General features: G+C 41.4%; 1 protein-coding gene and 1 long non-coding RNA gene across 2 annotated transcripts in view; both read left to right on the top strand.

The window, feature by feature from the left end:
* SRFR1 (Tetratricopeptide repeat (TPR)-like superfamily protein) overlaps positions 1 to 25,055 on the top strand; it is a 59,170-nt gene that overhangs the window by 29,275 nt on the left and 4,840 nt on the right. Inside the window, exons 2-18 of the mRNA XM_086809454.1 lie at positions 4,144 to 4,253; positions 4,661 to 5,025; positions 10,205 to 10,249; positions 10,386 to 10,487; positions 10,597 to 10,677; positions 11,265 to 11,331; positions 11,439 to 11,539; positions 11,657 to 11,764; positions 12,019 to 12,089; positions 12,179 to 12,235; positions 13,882 to 13,990; positions 14,110 to 14,190; positions 14,318 to 14,404; positions 14,648 to 14,854; positions 14,951 to 15,288; positions 15,369 to 15,458; positions 15,704 to 15,803. Of these exons, the coding sequence (XP_086665580.1) occupies positions 4,144 to 4,253; positions 4,661 to 5,025; positions 10,205 to 10,249; positions 10,386 to 10,487; positions 10,597 to 10,677; positions 11,265 to 11,331; positions 11,439 to 11,539; positions 11,657 to 11,764; positions 12,019 to 12,089; positions 12,179 to 12,235; positions 13,882 to 13,990; positions 14,110 to 14,190; positions 14,318 to 14,404; positions 14,648 to 14,854; positions 14,951 to 15,288; positions 15,369 to 15,458; positions 15,704 to 15,803 (2,119 nt within the window). The remainder of the gene's footprint in view (positions 1 to 4,143; positions 4,254 to 4,660; positions 5,026 to 10,204; positions 10,250 to 10,385; positions 10,488 to 10,596; positions 10,678 to 11,264; positions 11,332 to 11,438; positions 11,540 to 11,656; positions 11,765 to 12,018; positions 12,090 to 12,178; positions 12,236 to 13,881; positions 13,991 to 14,109; positions 14,191 to 14,317; positions 14,405 to 14,647; positions 14,855 to 14,950; positions 15,289 to 15,368; positions 15,459 to 15,703; positions 15,804 to 25,055) is intronic.
* On the top strand, positions 21,877 to 22,368 carry LOC147631120 (uncharacterized). Its single transcript, XR_015267536.1, has 2 exons — positions 21,877 to 21,978; positions 22,086 to 22,368. It is a non-coding gene; the product is annotated as an uncharacterized LOC147631120 (long non-coding RNA).

Consider the following 25,055-nt stretch of genomic DNA (forward strand, 5'->3'; position numbering starts at 1 on the left):
GTTGTACCATTTATTTGGTATTTTATATATTTTTGCATGATTTATGCGGTCGTGGAGTAGTCGGCCGGTTCTAGGGGCTGTCGACTAGTTCCCAAGTCACTATATAAGGAGTTTCCCCATTATTCACTTTCTCATCCAATCCCTTGCACAAGTTCAACATTTCCTTGCTGGCCAATTGCCATTGTAAAGCTTTAGGCTAATATAAAAGGTGATCTTGTCCACAAGCTCTCTCTACTCTCTCTCTTGTCTTGTTTATGCTTCCGCCTGTGCATTCTCCAATATTACAAAGATAAACTGTTGTGCCTTTTGAGATATGTGGATGCAGAGACCAAGTGTGAGTCCGTCCACATCCAAATGATATGGCACTAATATACAGCTCATTTTGGTAGCCAACTGGGGAGAGATGGCGTCCTCAGAACTGCCCATGTCAACTAGGACTACAAACTAGCGGCCCTTGGCAGAGCCATAAGCTTGGATAAGGCTTTTCTGTGCAGCATCGCTCTCACCCTCTTGCTTAGCATCAAATACCATGGATGGCATAGGATGCATAGAAGGTAAAAGCTGAACTACGTTTGTGGTAGTAGGCGGGGCAAGAGGAGCAGGAGATGCTGTGGCAACTGTGGAAGAAGGTGTTTTGGAGGCTTGCTCCGCTTGCCATTTCTAGCAATCCTTCTTATCATGCCCAATGGTATGACATAAAAAACATCTGTTCTCTGACTGATACTTCCTTTGCTCCTCTGGAGGAAGATAGCCTCCAGTGATGCCTGCTTTAGCCTTTTCCTCAGGGGTTTTCTTAGGCTTAGATTCCTTATCCTTCTTACCCCTTGAACTAGAGCTAGAACTACCGTACTTCTTATCATCTTTAGAAGATGCATTACCTTTCCTTGGCTGCGCAATAGATTGCTGTTGCTGGGGTTTGATACTAGACTGCAGTTGCTGAGGCTTGTCTCCGTTCATCTTGATTTCTTCATTTTGAGCCAAAGTCAAAGCCCTGTTATATGTGCTGGGTTCAAAGTTACGAACTATGAATCGGATGTTAGGATCTAATCCACGAATGAATTCATCCATCTTGGCCTGTTGAGATAGCCCTAATTGTTGTGCTAAAGTTATAACCTTACCAGAAAGCTGAATCACGGGTGACCCGTTCTATCTGAGTCCATAGAACTCATCTGTTAGGTTGGTCAAATACTGGGGAGGGAGAAATCTGGTCGTAAGGTCATGGACAAAGGTATCCCAACAAAAAGCTGTGACACCTGTGATTAGGTCTGTATGGAGACTAGACCAATGGTGTCACCAAGTGACTGCCACACCCATAAGGTGGGGAGCCGCTATGTGGACTCTATCTTGAGAATCTGTGAGCCTAGCTAAAGGAAAATGAGCATTAAATTAATGAATAAACTGAGTAACAGCTAAATGATCACACTTGCCATCATACTTACTAAAGTTCGGCTGAGTTCGGATGACGGTTGTCAATGTCGCGGGATTCTAGTTGGTGGCACCTATGGGTGGGAAAACTGAAGAGAGGTTCTGATACTTTAGATGTATGGCCTCCTTTTCCCTTTGGTGTTCGAGTAACATGGGCTCTCGATCGAGCTCTTGTTGGTGCTCCCGAGCGGCGAGTTTAGCTTGACGCCGGTATTCGTCGATCCTGTGTTGGGCTTTCTCATAGTCTTGTCTATCTGCTTTTTCTTCCCGCCGTCTAGCTTCATCCTCTCGTCTTTGTTGTTTCATCTGAAAGAAGAGGGTGATGAAGTCAGGGGTATCTGGAGGAGTGGGTTTTGCTGCTGTTGCCTCCAAGAGTACACTCCATAAGAAGCTGGTTCTGTGCTCGGAGTAGAGATATGGTATCTGTAGTAGGCGGAAGAGCAAGGTCACCTTCAAGGGAGATGTCTTCCTGCTGATGTGTAGTCTCCTTTGTAGACATGATATTGAAGTCGAGGGTCGTGCTGGAGCGAAGTTTGACCATTCAAGGATGCTCTCACGATAGAATGCGGTGTGTGTGGACAAGCTGAATCTGATACCAATGTAACATGCAATGGAATTATGCGTAATGAAGGATCCTGTCACACAAAGTCTCACACCGCCTTCTTTATCCTGAGTTTCGCGAGTCTTTAGCAATCCACTTTATCACTTCAAACTTTAAGAGATGAGAGAGAGAGAGAGAGAGAGAGATCTTTACACCTTATTGGGTCCCAAATTATTCATTGAAGGCCCCCCTCCTATTGATAGGAGTATTTGCTTTATTATCTTTGAATAGAATGACTGAGGGACTGACTTTGGACTGTAGATAAGCCAAACGCAAGACCTTTGAAAGACCAAGAGTCGGGCTGAACTATACACGGCTGTAGAAGCACCAATGATGACCGATCTCAAGCCTATGCACTCTTCCAATGGAATGTAGGAAGGCTACAAATTTGAGGCTGAGAGAAGGGGCTGATTGGGACTGTTCCAGGCTGTGAATGTATGCTGAAAATGAATGTATGGATGCGTTTTACCTTCACCGGAAGGGCTGTAGCAAAACGATGCTATGAGTGAAAGCTGAAATCTGTGTGAATGCTGAAAACGCAAGGTACTGTAGTGGCTGAGTGCTGAAGGTGCTGTGTTTTGATGAAGATGGGTTGAATACTCAATCGTAGATGCTCCTTGGGCTGAAGGATGAAATGCTTGAGTCCAATGATTATGATATGAATGAGTGAATGCAATGATTGCTATTTATATGCACATGTTGCTGGTCAGCTGGCTGAAAGCTGGCCGATTGCATCATGTCTTGCATAAAATAGATAATGTTGATAATAATATGGTTAAAAATGCCAGATAAATGTTATAATATGTGGGAAAAATACTGGATGATATTATGAGTATTCTGCAATGATCTAGATGGTCTATATGCATATTGAATGAATGAAATGCAAAATGCAAACGTGTTCTGATGCAAACCCTAAGGCTTCTATGACTTCTTCTATATGCATTAATGATTCTCTCCAAGTGGGTTAAGGGACTTTGACTGACTGACTGACTGACTCTCTAAGGCTGAGGAATGACCTATGTAGCTCGTGCCTGACATATCCTGGACTGAGGATTACAATGGGGTCACAGTGTACGACAAATATCAAATCCTAAAGGGTTCTACCGTTGCTGTACAGTGTTGCACTGATGATGAGCCATCTTATCACCATGCGCTACAGTGCACAGTGCATGTGACAGTTCTGTATGGGTACTGAAAAGTCCAGAAAATTTTATATATATTTAAAAAAATAAATGGTTGCCTTATTCCTTAAAAATCATACCTCTGGTTCGTGGTCTGTGCACCCAACCCTGCCACACATGTTGCGCAGTTGATCGCCCCCCTCTCCGAGGCATGTCTCGTATGTCAGTATTGTTTTATTACTCTGTGCGCGCGCGCATGCGCTTGTGTGCGTGTGTTTCAACTCTCCCTCTCACTATAAATCCCTAATTCTGTGTGCGAGCGCACGCGCGCTTCTAATCCTTCGATGATTTCTGTTAATTTTTCTTTTAAGCATGCAAGTTTACCTATTTCATACCAGGTTATCAAAATTTCATACCAAGTTATCAAAGGTTTCCTATTTTCCTCCAAAATTGAAGTCCCCAATGACCCCCAATTTCTCTTAATCCTCCAATTTCCCCAATTTTCCCAAATTCCCGTAATCCCCCAACTTTTTTACTTTACCCAAGTACTCCAATTTCTCCAAAATTCCTTGGATTACTAGAGCATAGTTGACAGGTATTTTATTGCCACATGACATATAGATGGTAGCTGTAGATCATTCATGTTTTATACTTTTTATTTATATCTTACAACAGTAAAAAAGCATGAACATGCCTATTCTGCTGCGTATTTTATGTACTCATTCGGAACACGTTCCAAACACATATTGTACCTAATGTAACTAACCCCTTGTCTCAAAGTATGGTAGGATGCGTTGGTGGGAGCTTGCCCAAGTAGCTATCACATCACAGTGCCCAGAAGGGGGCGAGAGTTTGAACCTAAATATATAACTTATATCTAGCACAAAAAAGTATGATTGGATGTTTTGTGTCTCTTACAAACATACGTTTATTTAAAATTTTCTGAATTTAACTTTGGCGCATGTGTGGTGTTTATGCACATGCTGATGGTGGCAGCAACCGGGCCTTTTGTCATAACAAGTTGGAGCTGCACAAGCATGCGATTAAGGATTGCGAGAAAGCATTGCGGATTAATTCAACTGCTTTTCAAGCTTATATTCATAAAGGCAAGTTCCATGAGGATTTCTGCTTCTGTGAGAACTTTTCTCTACTTTAATTTATGTAAATTTTATTATTGATTATTATAAACTTTATTAAACCTAGTTGGTCATATCAGTTGGTTGAGTTCATTATGAACTTTATTAAACCTAGTCGGTCATATCAATTTGTTGAGTTTAGAAGCTCAACAATGTTTTTACCAAAGCTGGTTCAACCTTGAGCACTCTCTCATCACTCATTGTCTTTGTCCCTTTATTAATAGGGCTCACATGTGCTAGGGGTTTCTCCATGGGCATGGCACTTGCATCTGGTGCTTGGGGCTGACGCATAAGGCATCATGTTGTGATTTAATTATTCTTTATTTGGGGGATTATTTTGTCCACTTCAACTCAGTCCCTCCTTTCTTTCTATGTAGGTCATGCTTTGGTTGGATTAGGAAAGCACCAGGATGCATTGCAGGTATGGAAAAAAGGATACGAGTCTGCAGTCAGTTATTCAGGAAACATAGAGCTACTATTGGAGCTTCACATGTTGATGATGAGCATACAAAAGGAGGACAGTCCTACAGTGGTTGTCGAAAAAGATGATGTAGTTGTTGCAGAAGCACCTCCAAAAAAATCCTCCTCTTGCTCGCCTCCCAAGACGCCTCCAAGGCAATCCATGCAGATAGACGAACAACCAAAAGTGTCCAGGAGGGATGATGATTACATAAGTTTTAAGCCTAAGCGCACAACACACATGATAAGTTTGGATCTGAGGCTATCAAGAGGCATAGGCATGGTGAGCTCTCTCTCTCTCTCTCTCTCTCTCTCTCTCTCTCTCTCGTTTTGTATCAAGAAGCCTATGGAAGGCATTCAAGGCATGTGATGTCTTGTCTTCTACTATCTTGGAATGGTGAAGTGTCTTTTACTAACCACTTTCGAGAATTTAGATCAGGCTAAACTTTTTTGTTGTTGTTAAGAATGTTATGTGTGTATATCTACAGCCATATCTACCTACCTACCTACTACCTACCTCCTACCTATCATCCATCCATCCATCCCATTTGTCTATCAATCAATCAATCAATCTATCTAGCTAGAGAAAGAAAGAAAAGAAAGAAACATATATTAAGTGTCTACTAAAGACCCAATGGGCCTATGAGACCAAAGTGATACAATAATGTCCATGGCATATCTCATCATGAAATGGAAAATAAAATTGAATAAATCAAAACTATCTCATTGGAGTAATACAAAATTGTCCATGGAAATCTCATCAACATGGAATACAAGGAACATGAAACATGAGGAGCATCAGCCCCGAATAGATGGTATACCACTCTCCAAAATATCAAGCATGGGGCTAATGAGTATGGCTGAGAGGTCACCCTTAGCTATGTCACATGGCTAGGTGTTGCATGCGTGGAAGCCTTGCTGTACTGCTCCATAGCCCTAAGCCTAATTAAGAACATTGATGCTAATTAACGTGGTTAAGATAGAGGAGAGAGAAGAAGAGAGAGATTGGGTGTCAAGGTTTTTGGTATTTATATATGGTACAAAAAGGCAGCTGAATGCTTGTACAGGGTTTAGGGCTATGGTCAGCCCCATAGGGGTGATCCTCGCCCTTCTACATAACTTCTATTGAAGACTAGATGAATGAACTATTGAATGAATGAATCAATGAATGATGAACTGAATTATGTGCTTATATATGTGAGAAGTTGGTGGTCGGCTATCTGCCCTGCTGTCGGCCAGTTTGTTCGGACAAAATAATAATAAATGTCTCATAAAATGGTGCGCTTTACATGATGTGATGCCACCTTGTCCTGGCCACTATTATGGTTTCATCCTGCTACAAGAGTCCCAAATGGCTGCCGACTGGGTACTCATGCCTCCCAATGATGATTATGTTGATGTTAATGCTGATGATGATGTTGATGTTAATGCTGATGATGATGCTGATGAAGATGATGATCTGAATCCTGATGCTATTGCGACTGCTGCTATACTAATTAACTTATGATTAGTCAGGGACAAGATTAGCCATGGCATGGGCATGCACACTTACATTCCCTTCTGCTAAACTTGATGACGGGGTGGACACTCTATCATCCTTCCTCCCTGGACTTCTATTGACCTTGAACTGGTACTGACTTTGACTTTACTGACGACTGATATTTTTGTCTGAACACCTTCATTCCTAATCTCCATTTCCAAGCCTTGATGAAGAACTGAGCATCTGTTCATTGTTGTCCCCATGCTTGCTTTCCCTACCGGAATTGATCATGCCTATTGCTAGGCCTTTGGAAATCATCTGAGAGCTTAATGAGGTAGTGGGTATGCGTACCTACCCTCAGGGAATGCTTCCTCTAGCTTCGCCTATTGCAGACCACTCCATCTGCCACCCTGCTGCATGCTTTCTGCTGGAACTGTGCACCTTCCTTGGGACATAGCTTAGTGGGCTGAGCCTGAATGCTCTGATACCAATGTTGCATGCATGGAAGCCTTGCTGTACTGATCCACAGCCCTAAGCTTGATTAAGAACATTGATGCTGATTAACGTGGTTAAGACAGAGGAGAGAGAAGAAGAGAGAGATTGGGTGTCAGGGTTTTTTGTCTTTATATATGGTACGAAAAGGTAGCTGAATGCTTGTACATGGTTTAGGGCTATGGTCAGCCCCATAGGGGTGACCTTGGCCCTTCTACATAACTGACTAGATGAATGAACTGTTGAATGAATGAATCAATGAATGATGAACTGAATTATGTGCTTATATATGTGAGAAGTTGCTGGTTGGCCATTTGCCTTGCTGTAGGCTAGTTTGCTGGGACAAAATAATACATAAATGTCTCGTAAAATGCTGCGCTTTACATGATGCGATGCCACCTTGTCCTAGCCACTATTAGGGTTTCAGCTACCTATAGGAGTCCCAAATGGCTGCCGACTGGGTACTCAAGCCTCCCAATGATGATTATGTTGATGTTAATTCTGATGTGATGATGATGATCTGATGCTACTACTGCTGCTGCTGTTGCTACTACATTGATTAATTGATGATTAGTGAGGGATTAAGACAATTCGTGCACAGGATTAGCCATGGCACGGGCGTGCACATGACACAAGGTAGCTTGATGGCGATGGAGTATGTCTTGGATTTGGAGCTCATGACGGGATTGTGGCCGACGACCGAGCACATGTCATGAAGAAGAGCCTGTCTCATTTGAAGAGGCAGAAGAGGATCCGCATTGGATGGCAGCCATGAAATCAGAATTTGATGCAATCATGAAGAATGGCACATGGTTTCTGACAGACTTGCCAGTGGGCAAGAAAGCAATTGGTGTCAAGTGGGTCTATAAGATCAAGAGGCCTGCAGATGGCTCAGTGGAGAGATATAAGGCTCGTCTTGTGGCCAAAGGGTATGCACAAGAGAAAGGCATTGACTATGATGAAACCTTTGCCCCCACTTCTAGGATGACTACTGTCAGGAGCTTGATAGCATTGGCTGGTCATCATGCATGGGTTATACACCAGCTGGACATAAAGACCGCATTTCTCAATGGAGATATTACTGAGGAGGTCTATGTACTGCAGCCCCCAGGGACAAGAAGCTAAGGTGTGCCGGTTGCAGAAGGCCCTTTATGGTCTTAAGCAATCACCTAGAGCTTGGTATGCTAAAATTGATTCCCATTTACTTTCACAGGGCTTTGTACGCAGTTCAGCAGAGAGTACTCTATATATTAAGAGTACTATTGATATGTTTCTCGTCATTGTACTTTATGTCGATGACATGCTGCTTACAGGACCTCAAGAGGATCATATTGCAGCCTTTAAGGCTGAATTACAGCAAGCCTTTGACATGTCAGACCTCGGTCCTCTGCACTACTATCTTGGGATACAGTTTATGCAGACAGAGAGGGGCATATTTTTGCAGCAAAGAATGTATATTCAGAATTTGTTGCAACGGTTTTCCCTTCAGGACAGCAAGCCCGTGGCTACTCCTGTGGAGCCAGGTGCAAGGTTAACTCTTGAGGATAGTGGGGAGCCGTTTGATGGCACTCTTTACATGCAAGCTGTGGGATCATTGCTTTATGTGTGCAACACTAGGCCGGACATACAGTATGGGGTTTCTCTGTTAAGCAGGTTTATGCACTGCCCAGGAACAAAACATTGGCAAGCAGTGAAACGGGTGTTTAGGTACTTGAAAGGTACTATGCATCTTGGATTGTTCTATCCCAGGGGGGGAATGTCACGCTTGCATGGATTCAGTGATTCAGACTGGGCAAGAGATTATGACACCAGAGTGTCCACAACCGGTTATTGCTTCTACATTGGAGATGCATGTGTTTCATGGCTTAGCAAGAAGCAACCAACTGTGGCCACCTCTAGTTGTGAGGCAGAGTACAGGGCTGCTTTCACAGCTACTCTTGAGTGTGTATGGCTCAGGAGATTATTTGCAGATCTGGGTATGGAGCAGCATGCTCCCACATCCCTCTACACTGACAATATGAGTGCCTTGGCGGTTGCCAAGAATCCCGTGTTTCATGCTCGCACGAAACATATAGAGGTGCACTATCATTATGTCAGAGAGAGACTCTTAGCAGGGGAGATCAGCATGTCTCATGTGTCGACACACGAAAATGTGGCAGACATTTTCACCAAGTCATTACCTCGTGATAAGTTCGAGAGCTTTCGAGAGCTTTTGAACTTACTTCCTTTTGGTGATTGAGGCTACATTCCTGTATATGTGTACATTCACCACACATCACTCCAAGGGGGTTTATTGGGTTTTTATCTTCATAATTGTACCGTCCATGGGAGTGCTGGTGGTTGGTAGGTGGGCCGGGGCACTTTTTACTTCCCTTATGGAAGGTTTTTTCCCCAGGCTAATAATAGCCCATGTGACCTCATTCTGAGGCTAGGGGCACTCTATTCTTGGCCTAGGTAGCACATTGTGCTTAGAGGTGTGCTTAGTAGGCACAAACCTAATTTATTAGGTTGTGTGATATCATTGCTTTGTACTTCACTTCACATTGCTACTACTGCAATACTACAGTCGTTTTTGCTCTCTCCTACTTGTGTACTCATTCTCTTGCATCCATATCCAAAAGGTGGGTGGGAAAAAAGAAGAATAAGAGGCTGCAAATAATATGCAAGGTGGCTATCCAACGGTGATGGCCGCCTTCTACTTGATCTCCGAGTCCCGAACAGCCCAAGCCCAAGCAATCTCCAATCAGCACCTCAAATCAGCAAAAACCCTCGTGGTCCCATTGTCTCCAAGCTTCAAGCCACCTGGGGCTCTGATACCATGTTAGACTGCACAACGGAAATGAAGACAACTGCTGTAGAGAGCAAAACACAGATGAGAGAGAGAGAGAGAGAGAGAAGCTGTGTAACTCTGCTATATACACACAAGAAAAATCCCGGAATACACAATGGAGAGTGTGGGGCACAAGGGGCCATTTTATACGGCCCCAGGCTGCTGGTCGGCCAGTCCAGAACAGGCCGACAGCAGCCATATGCTCAGGACCAGCACCGGGTGTGCTCACGACCTGCTATATGCCAGTCGGCCAGGTGACCAGCAGAAGTCGGGTAGCAAATCAGCTGTCCAGCAACAGGAGACAGCCGACAGCCCTCCCACACCCAGAAAAATGGAAAAAATAAATGGAGAGTGAGGAAAAATGGGGGAACACCAAAACTGGGCGGGCACACCCACAACAGAGGCCCTGGTGTTATGTACAGACAGGAGATGACTGCTAACATGCACATCTTCCAGTAGTTAACATTATAGCTATTGTACCATGGTCATAGTTGGGTCCTGCTTTAGAATCCCTTCCCTTACTACCAGGCTACACACATGTAGGTAGGCATGAGAAAGGCCAGGCGAGGTTTTTTTTTCTCAGTTTGTGTGCATGCTATGCCTAAACGGTTTTTACTTGCAGATATTTGAGAGTGATGTTTCTGTTGGCTATCTTTGCAGGTTAACAATGGAAAGTATCAACAGGCTGTTGGCATCTTTGATCAGGTTTGTGACCTTGATATAATAATGACTTGGGGAAAAAAGTTAAAATTTCAAATGCTTAATTAAAATAAAAAAGTTTTGGGCTTGTCAAATCATAATTATAGAGTTTAAACTTTGAAAGGTTAAGTGGTCTTTGTAGGTTATTCGAGATAATCCAAATTCTGTTGAGGCTCTATTAGGACGAGGAACTGCCTATGCCTTTCAAAGGGACTTGGATGCTGCAATCTTGGACTTTTCAAAGGTTTAAATCTTTACCAAATCCTTTCCCCCCCCATGGTGGTTCTTCTTGGTAGTTGTCTCTATTTTCTCAACTCTGTACATCTCAAAATATAGCTCTCCTTTGGACACAGGCATTGCAAGTAAATCCTCAAACAGGAGAAGCTTGGAAACGCCGAGGTCAGGCAAGAGCAGCTTTGGGAGCAAGTGCAGAGGTGAGCTTTTCCTGCTCAACTGTTCCACACACACACACACACACACACACACACACACACATGCGGGCGCGCGCGCGCTCGCGCACACACACACACAGAAAGATATATTAACGTCTTCAAAAGAGCCAGAGGGTCTATGAGAATGTATCCATGATGCATACTGAACAGTGGAGAAGAAAGAACTGTGCGAAATTAGCTTCATAAGCGAAAGTGACAATGTGTGGTCATACAGTGATACCATCCAGCCATAACATCTGTGATGGGAGCTTGCCATGCCGTTGAAGGAGATCCTGGATCTGCATCTGCCTCCAGGTGGAGGGATGAGGATAAGGCCTTTGAGATCTGGGGCGTTGCTCTCTCTCTCTCTCTCTCTCTCTCCCTCTGTGTGTGTGTGTCTCTTTTACACACGCGCGCACGCGTGCACACACACACACACACAATGCAATAGATTTCTGATAAGTGCTTTTGTTAGTCAAGTGTGAAATGGTAGCCTAGTAAATACAATGGGTCCTAGAAATTCCATAATTTGGAATGTTCAGTTTCTCATCACATATTTAACTTGTTTGTTGATTGGTTGCTTGTGGCAGGCAGTTTCAGACCTGTCAAAGGCACTAGAGTTTGAGCCAACGTCTCCGGATATTCTTCATGAAAGAGGTGCTCAGTTCACCTTCCTAACCACAAATATAATATCCAGAAGATTTCCCGCTTGCCATACTTGTGTGCTACGTATGTGCCATGATTGATGTGTGCAAGAATTGCAGGTACGGTTCGCTACAGGTCAAAAGACTATGAAGGTGCTGTGAGAGATCTGCAGGCGTGTGTAGCAATTGATGCGTCCAACAAACTTGCTTATAACTATCTAGTATGAGTCTCCTATTTCAACCATTAATTTTTTGTATTGACGTTCACAGCAAGCCTTGTTGGTAAAAGGGGCACCCCTTGTTTAACTCCAGTGATCTGTGGTCTTTATCTTTCACAGGGACTTGCTCTTCTAGCAACTGGTCATCACATGGACGGAATCGGTGCCCATTACAAGGCAGTGGAGATAGACCCAAATTTCAAGGAAGGCTGGACCCAGCTAGCACAGGTAACCCCTTTTTTTTGAACTAACATTTGAGAACATCAGCATGGGGAAGTGCTAAGCTTAGGGTGTACATACCTGGAGCATTGTGTGTCCAAGCTCACCCACTCCCCGCTCATTTTCAGATGTCTGGGGGAATTGTATAAATACCCTTAGCTTGTTGAGCCAATTTATGTCAGGCTTCTTTTGTAGATTTAAGATAAGGAGGTGTAGAATGATGGTTTTTTTCCCGTCTCTAACCATGGGTACAAAATGTGCAGTCCTTTTCAGAGCTTGGGAAGACCGATAAAGCCATGGAGTGCCTGCAGAAAGCTCTTTCCATAGATGAAAAGTAAGCTCGAAGTTGTTTTTTTCTCCCAAACAAACTTTTTAATGAAGTGTGTTGTGCATTCTCATGTTGATGTTAAGCATTGTGTCCAGGTATGTCAATGCATATCGGCTACTCGGTTTGTTACGGCAAGGACTTGGAGATCACAAGTAGGTTTCGGTGGTTTCCAATCTCAATATTTCTTTCTTTTTTCCTATTAGTTTTTTCTTCTTCTCCGCGCTCTCTGAGTTCTCCGTGAATGGCGGATCACCCATGTGCAAGCCCCTGCCTGTCCGATGGGTGGGGGATGATGTGTTAAGGTCCTCACTTACATATATGTTTCCTGTGCGTTTCTCTCTACTCTTTCATATTGAATAACAGATGTTTATTGGAGTTATACACATTTTACAGTGTATGAGATGTCTCATTTTAACCTCTAGATGTTCCTTCACTACAACGTAGCTGGAAGGTTTATATTGAAACAGAACAGGAAGGTTTATATTGAAACAGAACAGGTCCTGGGAAGAAGAAAAGTTAGTGACACTCAAATTACATAAATTTTTGTGTTGATGGCTGCTGAATAGAATTAAATTGTTGATATTTGATTTCACAGTCATGATGCTCCACAGAGCAAGATATATATTGCAGGAAAGGCACCCTTAAGTAAGGTGAACTCAGATGCACCACCAGAACAAGCTCATTGAATCAGAAGTCATGGACCTCTAGGCAGCAGCCTTGAATGAGTATCAACAAACAGGATGCCTCTCCTCTGATTATAACACCTGACTAAAAGCCACTCTTCTGGTATGTGACCTCAGGAAAGGGGTTCACCTTCTGGAATGAGTCCCAATCCATGTAGTCAGATGCATTACAATAACCCTTCAGGAATCAGTACTAGCCTTTTTGGAACCAGTACTAGCCTTCAGGAATCAGCACCCTTCAGGAATCAGTACTAGCCTTATTGGGGGCTTACTATATGGACACTAGTGGTCTGGTGCATAGTGAGAGAGCAAAGACTTATTGAAGGTTGTAACTCATAGCGAGCCTCATCACGGAAAGCCAGGGGGTGTGCCCATGATACATGCATATTGCAAAGCATCTATGCTATTCATTTACTGAAGTGTAGCCAACCTAATCCATGCTTCCTTTAGTACTCCCAAAGAAAATGGTTTACCTTGCAACATCTAACACTATATAGTTGTTGGCTAATTAGCTACACGGCCTTCTTGCTTTGCATCATGGTAGTGAGGCTTGAGCACCATTCCGATGCGATTAATCGCTGCTGGCAACTTCAGCCTTTCCACCAACCGATAACAGTACCTCTTCCAGTAGTGCTTGTCTATCTAATTCATTCCAACACCAAGTTTGAAGTAAGAATAATTTAGATAGCAGAAGACGTAAGTAAGGAGGGTTCGGCGGAACCCACCAAAGGGTTCCCTTAAAGTTGATGGTAAGTCGGTAACATTGACTCAAAACCTCTCTATTGCGAGATTCCTCTCAATAAGGAAGCCTTTTATTTTTAGCTGGGATGTGGTTTAGTCATCTGTTCACAATACATATGTAATCCACTTTCGGCAAACTCAAGAAGGAAGAAGCTTCATTGCTGAAAAGAGTCTGAGCATGATATGCGGTTCTAGTTTTTGAATGCAAAATGTGGTTGTTTGTGGGGGGGGGAGGGGGGCTGTCTGTGTGCATGTGTGTGTGTGGGCACTACTTCCACCTACAAGGTGTTACCACATGTTGAGCATGGAAAAAGAGTGCACCAAACTTCTAGCTATAGCTTCTAGTCCTGACAAATCATTCACTTGTTTACCAGGGGCGCTGTCAAGGAACTGACTGCAGGCTTGCGGTTAGATCCTGCTAATATGGAATGTAAATACTTACGAGCATCTTGTCGCCATGCACTTGGGGAGTATGCAGACGCTGTATGTCAAGAACAGTTGTTGGATAATATTAAATGTTTAACGTAGCATCTTTAATTAATGCATGGTGTTGTTTATACTAGCTTTTTTGTAACAAAAAGTATTCTTGCTTGCTAATACAGGTAAAAGATTATGATGCTGTTTTGGACATGGAGGTAGACAGTATTGAGAAGTGCGTGCTGCAATTTTTGGCATTTTATCAGGTATATTGAGAGTACTAGCATCCAACAATTGCTAAAAGAAGCATAGAAGTCTGAAAACTACATAGTAATGAAGTATGAATTTGATTTTTTTCTGAACAAGACAATTTGATTGTTTTGCCTTTTGCAGCGTGTTCTTGCACTATATACAGCCTCGAAAGCCAACTACCCGTTCAGCTTCTTTGACATAGATCAGGATCTTCATCCTTCCTTAAAGGTGGTGAAGACTGTCTTGCCAATTAGTTTGATATATCTCAATAACCTGAAGGCTTTAGCTTGTTAATTATATGCCTGTGTGGTTGTGAATTTTGTGTGATATGTATATGGGCATGTGTGCACATGAACAAATACATGGAAGTATGCTTATATTGATTGCAAGGGATTTGAACGAGGATTGTTTGAGGTTTCAGTGCTTTCTGTGGACTTTAAGAGGAATGCTGAAGGGTTGTGTATATGACAGGAAGCTTGGTGCAAGAGGCTACGTCCCACGGTGATTATTGCCTCATTTTGCTCCCAGCCACCTGTGAAGGAATCACTGAAGAGCGGTCGTCTGAGAGGGCAGGACTTTGTCATATCGAAGGCCAAAAGATCTCTATTGGAGATGGCTGACCAGCTTGGCTGCAAGATGCAGTACAGAAGTCCAGGCTTCTTGGAAAACAGGCGTCAGGTACTTCTTGTGTACAATGTCACGTTTAATGCTTTCCAAATGTCCTGTTTTAGTTTTCAATCGCCCTATGTTTCTAATGAACTGGCTTTGTTGCAGCATCGCATGGCAGGGTTTGCTGCTCTGGAGATTGCACAGAAGGTGCTTAACACATGGAAAGCAATGCGGGATCCTTGGGCTTCTCAGGAAAAGCCCAGTGGTGCTAAAGCTGGGAAACGGGCCAGAAGAAGGGAGAACATAGGAGTGATTAGTCATAACCGTGGTGGAGTTTGTAGCAGCAGCAGCAGTGGCGATTTCTCACTGGCATGTGGCTGCCATGAGGACAAGTCCTCTACTGGCAGGCTCACCTTAAACTGGCAAGACGTATACTCAATTGCTGTAAAATGGAGGCAGATTTCTGAACCTTGTGATCCGGTTGTCTGGGTGAACAAATTAAGGTATGGCGAAGAGTAAATTTTTTCTTTACTCTTCCTTGATCCTTTGCAAAAACGAACCTTTCATACAACGACCTGTGCAGTGAGAAGGAATTCAATGCCGGATTTGGATCACACACCCCAATGCTGTTGGGCCAAGCACGAGTGGTGCGATATTATCCAAACTTTTTTCGGTAGGACCTAGCTCCTTTTTCCCCGATTGCTGTTACCCAAATTGGTGAAATTTTGATCCTTTTTAGATTAGCTAGTTTCGTACAGTTTTTCTTTTCCATGGTTCAGTCATTCATCATGGTTACATCGTCCTACTCTCTCTGGGCCTTTTGAAGACGTTAATATATATCTCTGTCTTTCTTTCTTTCAAGTTCAGTCATTTTACATTTGAGTGTCTCTCAAGTTTTGTGTGGTGCATTTTATTCAGGGCATTTACAATCTTGAAGAACTTGATGATAGAGAAGAAGTGTGTATACAATGCATCGAACAATCCCATTGAATTTTTGAGTTTGAAGCGGTTGCAAGCTGTGAGTACTTCTCCCCGCTCCCCCCCCTCTCTCTCTCTCATATGAATGTTCCTGTTTCAAATACCAAATTAAAAAGGTTTGCACACGAATTTCGATAGCCACTATTGAAACACTCTCTCTCTCTCTCTTGTGCCTATGTGCTAGCATTTTTAGAATAGAGAGAGAGAAGAGAGCAGCAGAACTCTCTCACACACAGGACACACACAATAGCCCTAAATCTTTTGTATTGTATATGTACAAAGAAATTGTTTACAACTGAATGTCCAAGTACAGAATGTGACTAAAAATATTGACTACAAATATCCTACTGTATATCGTCCTTGATCATTTTGTTCTCTAGAGAAATGCTAGGCCTGAGCCGCACACTCACACCATAGTCACAATTCCAAGGGTTTGTTTCGAAAGGTTTCGTCCCTCGCTTAAAAAACTTCAAGGTTTCATATATACATACATACATGCATACGTACATACATAATTAATAGATAGATAGATAAATAAGAACAAAATTGTAAATAAGAGGAGGAAGGGCCGGGGGGAAACACACACACACACACACAAAGCATAAGAATAAGAATATGAATATATATATATATATATATATATATATATATATATATATATATATAGACCATAAGAGTAATTTTCCAATGTTTTCAAGAAGAATAAATCATAAGAAGAAGGGACCAAGCGAGAAAGGAGAGAGGGAACATAAGAACATACAAAATATATATCTTCCCTAATATATAAATATTTTTAAGATAAAAAAGTATATATTGTTTATTAAATATTTGTTTGTATGTGTGTGTGTGTTTGAGAGAGAGAGAGAGAGAGAGAGAGAGAGAGAGAGAGCACGATTGCAAAAGATAAAAATATTTGTTTGTGTGTGTGTATGTTTGAGAGAGAGAGAGAGAGAGAGAGAGCGAGCACGATTGCAAAAGATAAAAATAATAACCAAAAAAGAAAAAATCGATGAGCTATAGACAAATGTGCTTTAATGGCTCAATTGAGGGACTGCAAATGCATTGAATAGGCCACCAAAATCTTATTTTGACTTTGTATTATGCTCGACACTGTCACCCCTCAGCTCTAAATGACACGCTCAGCTCTTGAGGGGATCAAGGGTGAAGAGAGAAAAAAAGTCAAATCATGACATATGGACTGTCGATCGGCATTTTGTAAATTCGGGAAAATTGGTAAATTCGGGAAAGTTGGTAAATTCGGGTGTAGGACGGCGGACGGCGCCAATAAATGAGAAGGAATAATATATTTTTTGAAGTAAGAGCCCCAAAAGTGAGATGGGTATGTATTAATGACCAATTGTAGTAGGTATGTAAAGTGTGAAGAATTCAGAAGTTAAGCATAAGAAGTTAAGCAAGATACGCTCGCAACTAGTAAATTCGGGCTGTCAAGTAAATTCGGGCTGAGTGATGTGTGTCCTCTTTATTCTTGTATTTTATTGATCCCTCAACTAAATACCTCTTTTCCCTTCTTTATTCCTCTTCTCTTTGTCATTTTTATTACACCCTTGCTCTATCATCACCATGGAGTGGTATGTTCAAATGGATAATGTAGATGATGACTTTCTTATTGAAGAAAGCTCATCTACTAGCTCGAGTGAAGAAGACGATGATGCACACAAACACAAACAAACTGAATGGGTTGATGTCCACGATGAGGATTCCACGTTAGTTAATGTGACCCAACATATATCGTCCAGGTATTTTTCATTTGATAGAGATGCTTATACTCTAATGGTCACATCACTAAAAGATGATACCTCCATGTCTTTGCATACACTCAAAATGATTGATCATAGAGGAGTTCTTGATCTTAAGAAATGGCGCAAAATAAAAGAGGTATTGTGCTTAAGAGAGGTAGAAAATGGTTCACTTTGTATTTGTCTCAAGTCCAATCCATCCATAAGGGTTGCTTGTATGGAGGATTGGCAAAACATTTTTGAGGGTGTGCATTGCATAGATGGCGCATCTTGTCATAGAGATCTTGCAAATACACTTGAGGCATTGAGGTCTACATGGTGCATTGATACCCGTTGTTATGGAATTCCTGTATCCTTCATCAAGGACTTTGTCAACTCTTCTGGATGTAGCCATCAAAAGAAGACTAAGGTGGTTACTCAATGTAATTTGGATCTTAACAAGCCCCCATCATACATAAGAGGTACACTTAAAAGCAATCTAGATTTTCAACTAGAGCAACTAATGATTGAGCACAAAGTGAGATTAGTTATGGTGCGATCTGCAAAGAGGCATCATTTGTCAACTCTTGTGATTGACTATATTTGTCATAGAGGTGGAAAGCCTAAGCGTTGTGGTTCACAAAAGAAAAGGATTAGAACATCAAAGAAGTGTGGTTGTCCATTCAAAGTTCAAGTGCAAAGCTTTGATGATAAAGATGAGGTTACTATACACATTCATCCAAATCATGATGGCCATATCTCGGGCAGCAAGAGTGATCTCTATCATTTGCCGGTACACCCATCCGTTGTGGAATGTTGTGCAGAGGATTTGTTTGATATCGGTAGTTCTCGTCATGTTGCACAATTGTCAATATCCAAAGAAAGGTATCAGTTGGAGAGAGCTACCATGCTTGATCAAATCATCTTTCGATTCTTTATGATCCCGAAGGAGGTTCAAATGTTGTCATATCACAAACGCATCGAAGGTATAATGAGTAAGATGTTGCAATTTTGCAAAAACAACAAAAGGTTGCAAATTTATCTCTTCTTTTCCTACAATACTTTCGCTGTATTGTATTGACATTTGTTATGTTTATAGGTGGTCTACTTTCAACCTTATAATCCAACCGCACAAAATCCAAAAGACAAACCATTCATTTTAATCATACAAGACAATTGGATGCTGCAAATGGCTAAGCGATTTTCCTCTAACAATTCATGGGCAATTGATAGCACATTCAAAACAAATGTGTTTGGTCTTCCCTTATTTGCAGCAGTACTACCAAACCAACGTGCGCAAGGCATCCCAATATGGTTCATGTTATGCACAACAGATGCAGGGACACATCATGATGTTATTGCTTTGGAGATGACACTCCGCATTATATTTTCAAGAATGGGAAGCATTCGACCTGTTGCACTCGTCATTGATAAGTCACAGCAGGAACTTGAAGCATTCTTGAAGGTGATAAATGAAGATCCACATTGTTGGGAAATGCCAGTAGAAGGACCACGCCATCAAATTGCCTGCCATATTATTTTATGTTGGTTCCATGCCAAGAAGGCATGGGTAGATAATCTCCTTCCATAGGTAGAGGCATCTCTCACTTTCAAAAGATAGTCTAACAATTTAGGCATTCAATGTTCTCTTTTATGTTTGAAGGTTCCGAAGGAATTACGAGGAGAGCTATATATGGAAATGTCAAACCTTATGCAGTGCCCAAGTGAAGTGGAATTTGATAGTCAATTTTAACAATTACTCAATCGATATTCAAACCATCTCAATGTGGTGCGCTATGTCACAAATGGGTGGTGCGGAAAGTATTGCATGTGGAGATCACGATGGCCAAAATTTGGAAGGTTGTTTCTCCATCGTAACGTTGACACCACAAACTTGATAGAACGATTGTGGCAATATATCAAGTATACTCTATTGGAAGCACGCATCAATCGCTCTATTGTGGACCTAATACATGCACTTGTGGGTGATTCTAAAACTAGAAATCGCATGGGTGGAACCCTTCTCAAATTTTTTATCCAAAAACAAGAAATAGGTATCATGAAAATCATATATCAACAAACATATACTATTCTTTTTGTGAAATGACATGCATGCTCACAAGTTTAATGCGTGCAGCTGACTCAGGCAGATTTGGACTTCAAGGTTCTTCCCAAAAACATACTAACAAGTTGCGAGAGGAAGAGGCAATTTTGCAAAGGTATATACTTGACCAATCATGCCTAGTGGTTATCAATGAATTGAGCTTACAATTTTAAATACAAAGCTCAAGTGTCCCAAATCAGTGGTATAATGTTAGCTTACAAGCAAACTACTGTAATTGCCCGGATTGGAGCTCCGAATGCAAGCACCTATATGGTATTCGATTGATAGCTACACGATATTTTCAGCACTTAAATGCTCTTCTTCCTATCGTGGATAATGCTCATGATGGATGGAATGGAAAGTAAGAACGCGATCAGTAAGTAGTAAGAACGCGATCTCCCCCCCCCCCCCCCAAAAAAAAAACCCAAAGCTTGCCATCCGACAACAACAGTAGATAAAATGTATCCACAGAGCAGGCTTTGCTTATGGGCTCCACAGAGATTTTCCATCTCAACTACAATTGGCAAAATCTTAATCCGTTCTCTTTCTCCGCTCTCCATCTTGACTGTCCCGATGACTCTCGGAGCGATGATGTCTTGACTTCCGTTTGTCTTCAAAACTCTTTCCAGCATATTCTTCTGGTGTTTCCGATTTGTGTCTACCTCGCATACCTGAGAGGTCGGACCTTCCATTCCTGTTTTGATGCATACGAACATGGTCATCACCATCTTCACGCCTGCTTCGTGGCCACAGCAAAGAACCGAAAAGCCCAGTGGGCAACTTCAGCATGTTGTCCTTAGTCTCAAGAAAATCATAAATCTCAATCAATTAACGTAAAAGCCTGGAGCAAAGAAGCCATGGAAACTGAACTAATCTCAAGAGGTGGATGGTGTTAAAAAACACCATGAAGAAGCAACAACAGAGAACCCAATTCAACTGCTTGTTAACTTAGCAACTGCATGTAAACTTGGTAACTGCTTATAAACTTGGTAACTGCTTATAAACTGCGCTCCAGCTCGTGAGTAGAAGATTCCACCAGATGCACATGTACAAAAAATTCAGCCCGCATTTACAAAAATCCTACAGTCCGAATTTACAAAAATTCCAGAGAGTATATCTAATGTCAAAAGTCCTACAGCCCAAATTTACAAAAATTTCAGACCGAATTTACAAAAATTCCAGATTATGTCCTACAGACCAAATTCATAAGTTATGAAGCCCGAATTCACAAAAAAGTGCAAAGCAAATTTACACTTGCCGGAGTTGAAGTTTACGAGATTAAAAGCACTCATTACAAAGCACTCATTACGAGATTAAAAGCACTCATATCCAACATGGAGACATAACATAAGTGTATGTTCTTGATTCCAAAAGAAATTGATACATGATTATTCCAAAAGAAATTGATACATAAAATAAGTGTATGGGCGTCTAGCTCGGTAGCCACAAAACTATACATCGCTGTCTCCTGCTTGCTACTTGGTGGAATCCGAAGCCTCATGTTGCGCCCATGCTCCAAACTCCATCTTGAGCGCCTCCACAATTGCATGAGAGAACCAACCCGAAGTAAGCTGCAAATTTTAAAGACAATTATCACAAACCATTCTACTCTAAAGTATCATAAGAAACATAACTCCATGATTTACTTACCCACTTCTTTGGTGTGCATTTCTTCACATCACCTTGAATCAGTAGCTTCATCACTAGCATAATATAGTATCCGCAATCCTTGGTATTGGCTTGTCTCGGCATCTAAACAACCAGTAAAATTTCCATGCATACAAATCAAAAAAAGTTTCTATGAACTTACAAGAACTCCATACCTCCATTGTTTGAACATGACAATTCTCCAAAATTTGTAGCTCTTTTTTAAGTTGTTCATGCGATGTGTACATTGAAAAAAATTGCAGAACTCTGAACACACAAAGCGCCACTATATTATAAATAGAGAATCCATCATGTTATAATGCTAGAGGAGAAGTACACATATCTTGTCAAGGGAACAATGTAGCGATCAATTTGACAAGGTATGTGTACTTCTCCTCTAGCATTATAACATGATGGATTCTCTATTTATAATATAGTGGCGCTTTGTGTGTTCAGAGTTTTGCAATTTTTTTCAATGTACACATCGCATGAACAACTTAAAAAAGAGCTATAAATTTTGGAGAATTGTCATGTTCAAACAATGGAGGTATGGAGTTCTTGTAAGTTCATAGAAACTTTTTTTGATTTCTGAATATGTATGGATGGAAATTTTATTGGTTGTTTAGATGCCGAGACAAGCCAATACCAAGGATTGCGGATACTATATTATGCTAGTGATGAAGCTACTGATTCAAGGTGGTGTGAAGAAATGCACACCAAAGAAGTGGGTAAGTAAATCATGGAGTAGTGTTTCTTATGATACTTTAGAGTAGAATGGTTTGTGATAATTGTCTTTAAAATTTGCAGCTTACTTCGGGTTGGTTCTCTCATGCAGTTGTGGAGGCGCTCAAGATGGAGTTTGGAGCATGGACGCAACATGAGGCTTCGGATTCCACCAAGTAGCAAGCAGGAGACAGCGATGTATAGTTTTGTGGCTACCGAGCTAGACGCCCATACACTTATTTTATGTCTCAATTTCTTTTGGAATAATCATGTATCAATTTCTTTTGGAATCAAGAACATACACTTATGTTATGTCTCCATGTTGGATATGAGTGCTTTTAATCTCGTAATGAGTGCTTTGTAATGAGTGCTTTTAATCTCGTAAACTTCAACTCCGGCAAGTGTAAATTTGCTTTGTACTTTTTTGTGAATTCGGGCTTCATAACTTATGAATTTGGTCTGTAGGACATAATCTGGAATTTTTGTAAATTCGGGCTGTAGAACTTTTGACATTAGATATACTCTCTGGAATTTCTGTAAATTCGGGCTGTAGGATTTTTGTAAATGCGGGCTGAATTTTTTGTACATGTGCATCTGGTGGAATCTGTACATGTGCATTTGGTGGAATCTTCTACTCACGAGTTGGAGCGCAGTTTATAAGCAGTTACCAAGTTTATAAGCAGTTACCAAGTTTACATGCAGTTGCTAAGTTAACAAGCAGTTGAATTGGGTTCCCTGTTGTTGCTTCTTCATGGTGTTTTTTAACACCACCCATCTCTTGAGATTAGTTCAGTTTCCATGGCTTCTTTGCTCCAGGCTTTTACGTTAATTGATTGAGATTTATGATTTTCTTGAGACTAAGGACAACATGCTGAAGTTGCCCACTGGGCTTTTCGGTTCTTTGCTGTGGCCACGAAGCAGGCATGAAGATGGTGATGACCATGTTCGTACGCATCAAAACAGGAATGGAAGGTCTGACCTCTCAGGTATGCGAGGTAGACACAAATCAGAAACACCAGAAGAATATGCTGGAAAGAGTTTTGAAGACAAACGGAAGTCAAGACATCATCGCTCCGAGAGTCACCGAGACAGTCGAGATGGAGAGCGGAGAAAGAGAACGGATTAAGATTTTGCCAATTGTAGTTGAGATGGAAAATCTCTGTGGAGCCCATAAGCAAAGCCTACTCTGTGGATACATTTTATCTACTGTTGTTGTCGGATGGCAAGCTTTGGGTTTTTTTTTTTTGGGGGGGGGGGGGGGGGGAGATCGCGTTCTTACTACTTACTGATCGTGTTCTTACTTTCCATTCCATCCATCATTTCATAAGCATTATCCACGATAGGAAGAAGAGCATTTAAGTGTTGAAAATATCGTGTAGCTATCAATCGAATACCATATAGGTGCTTGCATTTGGAGCTCCAATCCGGGCAATCACAGTAGTTTGCTTGTAAGCTAACATTATACCACTGATTTGGGACACTTGAGCTTTGTATTTTAAATTGTAAGCTCAATTCATCGATAACCACTAGGCATGATTGGTTAAGTATATACCTTTGCAAAATTGCCTCTCCCTCTCGCAACTTGTTAGTACGTTTTTGGGAAGAACCTTGAAGTCCAAATCTGCCTGAGTCAGCTGCACGCATTAAACTTGTGAGCATGCATGTCATTTCACAAAAAGAATAGTATACGTTTGTTGATATATGATTTTCATGATACCTATTTCTTGTTTTTGGATAAAAAATTTGAGAAGGGTTCCACCCATGCGATTTCCAGTTTTAGAATCACCCACAAGTGCATGTATTAGGTCCACAATAGAGCGATTGATGCGTGCTTCCAATAGAGTATACTTGATATATTGCCACAATCGTTCTATCAAGTTTGTGGTGTCAACGTTACGATGGGGAAACAACCTTCCAAATTTTGGCCATCGTGATCTCCACATGCAATACTTTCCGCACCACCCATTTGTGACATAGCGCACCACATTGAGATGGTTTGAATATCGATTGAGTAATTGTTGAAATTGACTATCAAATTCCACTTCACTTGGGCACTGCATAAGGTTTGACATTTCCATCTATAGCTCTCCTCGTAATTCCTTCGGAACTTTCAAACATAAAAGAGAACATTGAATGCCTAAATTGTTAGACTATCTTTTGAAAGTGAGAGATGCCTCTACCTGTGGAAGGAGATTCTCTACCCATGCCTTCTTGGCATGGAACCAACATAAAATAATGTGGCACGCAATTTGATGGCGTGGTCCTTCTACTGGCATTTTCCAACAATGTGGATCTTCATTTATCACCTTCAAGAATGCTTCAAGTTCTTGCTGTGACTTATCAAAGACGAGTGCAGCAGGTCGAATGCTTCCCATTCTTGAAAATATAATGCGGAGTGTCATCTCCAAAGCAATAACATCATGATGTGCCCCTGCATCTGTTGTGCATAACATGAACCATATTGGGATGCCTTGCCCACGTTGGTTTGGTAGTACTGCTGCAAATAAGAGAAGACCAAACACATTTGTTTTGAATGTACTATCAATTGCCCATGAATTGTTGGAGGAAAATCGCTTAGCCATTTGCAGCATCCAATTGTCTTGTATGATTAAAATGAATGGCTTGTCTTTTGGATTTTGTGCGGTTGGATTATAAGGTTGAAAGTAGACCACCTATAAACATAACAAATGTCAATACAATACAACGAAAGTATTGTAGAAAAAGAAGAGATAAATTTGCAACCTTTTGTTGTTTTTGCAAAATTGCAATCTCAATGTACATGGTTGTCCAATCATCATTAGGAATCCTACCTGCACAAAAGATCTCGATAAAAATTGCAACAACACACACTTTGATAATAGCAAAAAAAACATCTTACTCATTATACCTTCGATGCGTTTTTTATATGACAACATTTGAACCTCCTTCGGGATCATAAAGAATCGAAAGATGATTTGATCAAGCATGGTAGCTCTCTCCAACTGATACCTTTCTTTGGATATTGACAATTGTGCAACATGACGAGAACTACCGATATCAAACAAATCCTCTGCACAACATTCCACAACGGATGGGTGTACCG

Source organism: Cibotium barometz, chromosome 15 (genome assembly GCF_041138505.1).
Source record: "Cibotium barometz isolate CiBa-2024 chromosome 15, ASM4113850v1, whole genome shotgun sequence".
Classification (NCBI taxonomy): domain Eukaryota; kingdom Viridiplantae; phylum Streptophyta; class Polypodiopsida; order Cyatheales; family Cibotiaceae; genus Cibotium; species Cibotium barometz.